General features: G+C 33.7%; 1 protein-coding gene across 1 annotated transcript; it reads right to left on the bottom strand.

Annotated features, from left to right (window-relative positions):
• Nucleotides 1-657: 657 nt before the first annotated feature.
• Nucleotides 658-3,646, bottom strand: LOC130630706 (uncharacterized). The gene is made up of 2 exons (XM_057444293.1): nucleotides 2,559-3,646; nucleotides 658-2,008 (listed from the first exon to the last, which is right to left on the bottom strand). The coding sequence occupies exons 1-2, from the start codon at nucleotides 2,947-2,949 to the stop codon at nucleotides 1,986-1,988; spliced, it is 414 nt and encodes a 137-aa protein (XP_057300276.1). The 5' UTR covers nucleotides 2,950-3,646; the 3' UTR covers nucleotides 658-1,985.
• Nucleotides 3,647-6,596: the final 2,950 nt, after the last annotated feature.

Below are 6,596 nucleotides of genomic sequence, written 5' to 3' on the forward strand. Positions count from 1 at the left end.
AACTTGTGGAAAAACACATTTTTTGTGAAACATATTTCGTACATAACCTTGCTTAAAAGTATTAACAACATTGGCCTTCACGGCATGAAATGACTGAGCATGTGAAAATGCAACATAAAGCTGGACGTTACTAAAGAAATGTCTATGTAAAAATATACCAAATTTCTCGAAAGTTTGGCCTTGACTCTTATTAATAGTCAATACGTAAGACAATCTTAAAGAAAACTGACTGCGCTTTAATTGTAAAGGTAGATTGGTATCATTTGGGCAGAGAGACACTCTAGGACTAAACACACTACCACTTCTACAAATAACAGTAAGAATTTCACAATCGATAATTGACCTTGTACCATTATAAATGTTCCCTTATCATTTTTGGCAAAATACATAAGGTCACCGGTCTGGTTTTTAATGTCCGAATTGAATTTGTATTGCACTCTGTGTTTTAAGGTCGTTGAAGGTTCTTTTTTAAGCTTGTTAATGAAATCTCTTGTGTCTTCTATATAATTTTGTTTTAGCTGCTCTTATTTATAAGTAAAGAATTTCTTCCAATCGTCCAAAGCGGATGACCCATTTTCTCTTTGGCGCTTCGACGGATTCTCTTCTCCTGGACCTGGTAATCTTGCATGTGCTTTTGGCATCTTTTTCTATAACTTGTTACGGCTTTAATGGTTAATCGACTTGTGGAAGGGTGGAAGGTGTTGTAACTTTTACGATAGGATCTGAGGTGCCGTGTAACAGAGCACGAAATATCATGTAACGAAAATAAATACAACTTATGTAAATTGAAAAAAAAATTGTAGTTGGAAGTAGCCTATTTATTTGAAAATAAAACTCACCAGAACTTATGCCGTAAAATAAAATTGCTGACTTAGTCTTTGCAGTATGAAGTAACGTCAGGCTGTCCACTTTTTATTTCAACGTTTGCGAGAAAGTAATTTTTTGAAAAGAACATTATGTCTTATAGCGCACTGCTATAGGCATTCTACACAGCGCACTACTATGAGGACTTCATAAGGTTGTGCAGCACGGTTTAGCGGCACTTAAACGCTCAATCTAACGTTCAATGCAGGGTTACCTAGATACACTCTACATTAATAATCGGTTGTGCGCGAGATAAAACTTGTGTAAACATGAAATAGCAGATGCGATACATTTTTATTTTAAGCAACAAGGTTTCTTATTTCTATATTTCTGTTACGTGTTTAACCTTTGCTTAGACAAACCTAATTTGGCAGGTCCAGTTCACTTTTGTGGTAAAGCACTTGTGTATCACCTACTTTCCTTGGTATTATTGTATATCCTGGGTTTCCACTAATGATATACATTAAATGAAAAGCCAGCCGTTGTATCCCATTTGGTTATGGATTGCTCGCTTTGGAGAATTCGAGTTTGGTGCCTTTTAAAAGATCTCTTTTCATAAATTTTATTGTGGACTTATTGCGAACGTTTAAAATTCCTCTTGTATGTAGCCATATCTTGAGACAATACAAAATCTCCACGATATATATCTACATAAATTACATATTTCCGTCATAAAAACATTACTAATACTAAACGTCTGCACGTTAGAGCTATTATTACTTTAGGGGGGTGCATGCGGAAACACAAGAACTTTGATCTCAAGTTAAATACAAAACAAAAGTGAAATCTATATGTCAACTTTAAGAGCTACCTGCTTGTTCTAACAAAAACGTCATTTAATTATTACTTGCATTTCTCTGACCCGCTCACATTATAATTTTTTTATGCGGACATTGGGTGTTATTTGCAACGATACATTTAACGTCGCGATATAAAAAAAATAAAATAAATAAAATGAATAATAAAAAAAAGGTTTGGTAATTACGTCGTCAAATAAGCGCTAGCAAGATCAATTTCAGTAGTTACATCAAGTAACTATCAACGTCAAGTGTATTTGATATGACATCTTTTTATCGAGGGCTCTTCCTGGTGCTTTATCGAGCGCTTGCCCTAGGATACATTCATATGTTACCACGACTGCAACCTAAAATTACGAAAGGATATTAAAATATATTTAGATCGCTACTTGTACGTTTTATTTAAAAATTTAGTAAATTTTCATACAGGCTAACGAATAGTCCTTATTTATGTGTTCAAGATGGCTGCATGCGGCTTAATCCCCGAACCTACGTGTAAATGAAGACTATCCTTTACACGAAACTGGTTTATAATAATTTAAAAAATGTATGAAGCCACAAAAAGTAATTAGTTTGTCATAAGAAACTTAAGTTAAATGTTTTTGCTGCCAGTATTTCTTTAACATAAGAGTTTGTAAAAAACGTGTAACAGTAATATATGGTTTCGTGACCTTTAAGAACTGATTTAAAACAAATAGGTTTGGAACTAACGAAAAACCCAAGTGGTAACGTCATTGCATGGAGGTATTAAGGATCTCTTTAGTATGGTCATTATTGTAATTCAATAACGTAAAATTCCAATTTTTGTGCATAACGCATGTCAAAAACTTTAATTGTTGTCTTAATTACTAAAATATTCTGAACACAAAAACATTGCAAATAATAAATACAGCTAACCTTGCAGTTGTGTGGAAAAGTTTTCTACACTTGGTACATCACACTGAATTTCACCAGGACGAGTGTCGATTAGACATTGCCGTAAATAAGCTGTTTTGTCTTTGAAACCAAAACAATTATTTTCATCTACTGTGTCTGTTCTACTTTTGAAGTAAATGGAGAGACAAAACTCCTTCCGTAAGCATTCGTCAGCACATTGGATGTAATTGTTTGAAGTTGTCTTTAAAACAACAAAACGACTTTTGCAGTGTTCTCTACTTATGTTAAAAACTCTGTCATGAATTGGGAATAAAGTGTGTAAATCGCAGAATGGCTGCTCAGCTTTTACGGGAAAGAACGTAATGAGATATGAAGCAAATATAATTTTCTGTAACATTTTTGCAGCTTTCATTTACTCTTCTAACCGTTTTAAAACTTTCCACTATAATCTTGTTTATATTTTCTTTTCTTATTCTTCCAATTTTCTTTGATATTTTGTTCTTTATCAATTTTTTCTCGCCTTTTTTCTTTTTAGAGATTTCGTTTTACAGTTTAATTTTTCATGTGAGCGTTATATCTAAATCATTTAGGTGTTATCTCTTTATTTTTATGTTTTTGTGCAGCGAACAAAAACAGAGAATGTTCTCATAACATTGTGTAAATTATCCACACCTTCAGTTGTAGCAACTTCAAAAGCAGAATTTCATTATTTTTATGGTATACCAAATCAGAATTTCACAAAGAAATTCTTGTTTTTATATTATGCGAAATCAACGGGATAACTTTATGTCACAATCCTTTTTAGCGATGAAATAGAATATTTTCTACGTTCTAATAATATTCATACATTAATTTGTCAACAACTTCTTTAAATTATTTGGCTTACTTAATTTTTGACAAAAAAATATTTCCCCTTTACTTAACACACAATCTGTTTTATTTAGATAGCCGTTCATGTGTGTTATCTTGAATTAACAATAAATTATTTTTCGTAATCATTAGCGTATGTAACGTATGAAGGATAAAAGGCGCCAGGAATTAAGCATGCGGCAAATTCAATGTATCTGTGATGTTTCCATTAGAAAGAGTAAAATTTTATGATTAAAAAATATCTGTACGCCCCCCCCCCCCCCTAATTGCTTCCAAAATCAAACCACAGTAACTACTTGCATCACTTATTGCATGGAAGCTGCCACATTGCTATATTGAGAATAAAGCAATTGCAGTTTTGTTTGATCAGTCCGATCGAATGGATTTCTTCTGTGTTTCGTTTTTGTTTTTTCTCATCGTCCGCGTTTATTCAGGCTGAGATCGTTAATCTGCGAATAAGCGGTGACCTTTTGTATTTTGGGCCATGTGGTATGGTAGCGCACGTTGCGAAACGCCAGCTAATTATATAATCAGTTGTTACCTTTGAATGATTCTGAACAAAGGCTACTTTATTGTTTAAAAGATATTTAATCTTTAATCTTGGCTGCAAAACACGGTTGCAGTAAATAAAACAAAGGATACCACAAATGTATTTTACGACAATCATTAAAGAATCAAATTCTTAAGTTTTCACGGAATTTTGAAAAGATATCTCCAGTTTGATCAATGTTTAAATAAGTTGAGGTAAACAGCAAAGTACATGTGCATATAAAATATGCCTGATAAAAATCTTAAGGATGTTGTGGACGTCTTTGCCTACAAAATATTTACCACGATAAGCTTGTTCGTCAACCTGTTTTTTTAATTTCTACAATCGTGGACAAAAATATTGAGACTAAGGCATTTTTACTCATTATCCAAATATGGAGAAAACAGTCAAACAGTCAATGCTCTGCAGCCGGCAGGGTGCAAAGTCGCTGCTTGTGCACACAAGTAGACCAGGCAGAGAGCGTTGAAAAGTTGCTAGTCACATTCTTTAGCACGCCCGCACACCGAAATAATTCACATCGGGGACCACGAAGGACCCGAAATTCGTGATTTATGACCTTGCTGACATCAGCAACAATTTGCACATTTTAAGAAATTCGTATTTACCAAATAACCTAAGCCCACTCTGAACATTTACAAGTGAACTTTGACAAGTTCAAGATGTATGAATCTAATACAGAATTAGCCTATGTAATTACTTGTGGTTGCCAACTGCGAAATTCGTTGTCTTATGCCAACATATTGTCACCACAATTGTAGTCTCATTGTTTTACACCTATATAAAACGCGTATTGCGATTTTTTATCTTTAAAGTAGCAATGTTATGAGAACTAATCCTTTGTAACCAAGATTCTCATATGTTTAAACAAATATTTTTTTCTTTGTTTCGTCTGTTTGTTTGTCACATATAAATGCGATTTTATTGGCCACAATTTTCTGCAACGACCTATACCCGGAATGCTTATGTTTTTGTTGTTGTCAATGTCTGGATGATTGTGGGCGCAAAAGGGAAGCATAAAAGCTGAAATTTTGGATCCTACGTTTTAAAAAGAATTCCAAAAATGTAACAGTGCTGGGAAACTTTGATGTAAACAAGAATGTTTGAATCTGTGAGTTTGAAATTTCGATGTCTAAATAATTGTCGGGCGCAAAAGCCTTAAAGAAAGAATTTTGGATCGTAATTCTGTATTCGAATTACAGAGAATGTAAAAGGACTTGCGGACTTTGATGTAAACAAAGATATTCGAATTTATGAGCAGGAAATTTTGATCTGTTTTATGTTGTTTAGTGGATTAGGCTTTGAGTTTAGTGAAATGAACGTTGTAGGTTTCCATTGGCCTTTGGATGTTGGATTTTGGGTAATACGACGCATAACTACTGTCTACACCATGAACCGGGGTGGTGAAAAATCTTTTAGCGTTTTAGTCATTTCACCAAGACAAAATGAAATGTCCATGCATTTATCGTGGTTGATCAGGATTTGGTTTATTTTGTTTATGTATTCAATGGTGTGGGTTATTGGTGAGTCTGGGGTTTTCGCCTTGAGCTTTTAGATAGCGTGTTGTTGGAACAAAAAGCGTGGTGCACAGATAGTGTGTGTATTCAAAGAGGGTGGCCTCCGCTCATGTAATATCATACTTATAGTATTAAGTTGCGGAAATATGGCCTGTGGGAAAAACGAGTTAATGTTTTTTTTTTCCAACAACCCATTTGTTTAAAAAAGCAAATTATCAATGCTCACAAATTGATAAGAATTAGCGTAAAAAATATTTACCATGATAAGCCTGTTCGACACCCAGTTGATTTAAGTTTTCGTCTAATTGTTTGACACCTGCATAAAATGCGCATTGTGACTTTTTATCTTTAAAGTAGCAACTCCAATATACTTACTTTCTCTTAATCATCGATCTTTATCAACTAGTTTTAAGAAACAAAAATAAGATTCAGTGATTTTTTTTAATTTGAATAAGTTATAAAATGTAGAAATATTTATAGCTTATCCCTTATTTTCTTCCAAGATGTTTTAATCTTGGTTCGACACTTTTATGCAATTCTTCTTTTTCCGGGCGCTTTAACCTGTTGGTGGCAAATGATTTTCACCTTACAATTCTAGACGAGGTGTTCTATTACGCCACAGGCGTATGTATACGTCAAAAGATGTTTTCATGCGACCAGAGTAATCAGACGCGAACAACTATACACGTCAAGTATTGTAACCTTGTGCGACCTACCATTTTTTACCTCAACAACCAAGGATTATCATATTATAAATGTTAAAATATACATAAAAAATGTTCATTTCTTCTCTAGCAAGTTATCTTTCAGACTTTATTATGAAATTTTTTAAAACATGGTGCTGAGCAGAGTTCAGAATGATTTATACAATTATTGCATTTAAAGCGATTATTTTTTCTGTTTCCTTCTTGGCGCAGGTCTGCAATGCTATTTGGGGTTTAATTTATTTTCAGTTGGTGGAACAGGTTACAAGACAAGTCTTCCAATTATTGGAGGGTCGTATTCTGCACTATGTGAAATAATTCCGCAAAGAATTTATGAGGAAGCCCTGACTATTTACTTTAATTTTCCCTTTTAATTTCAATGGAATCCTTTAATTGTGATTATTGTTTCAGTAGCTTAGTT

Source organism: Hydractinia symbiolongicarpus, chromosome 2, assembly GCF_029227915.1.
Source record: "Hydractinia symbiolongicarpus strain clone_291-10 chromosome 2, HSymV2.1, whole genome shotgun sequence".
Taxonomy (NCBI): Eukaryota; Metazoa; Cnidaria; class Hydrozoa; order Anthoathecata; family Hydractiniidae; genus Hydractinia; species Hydractinia symbiolongicarpus.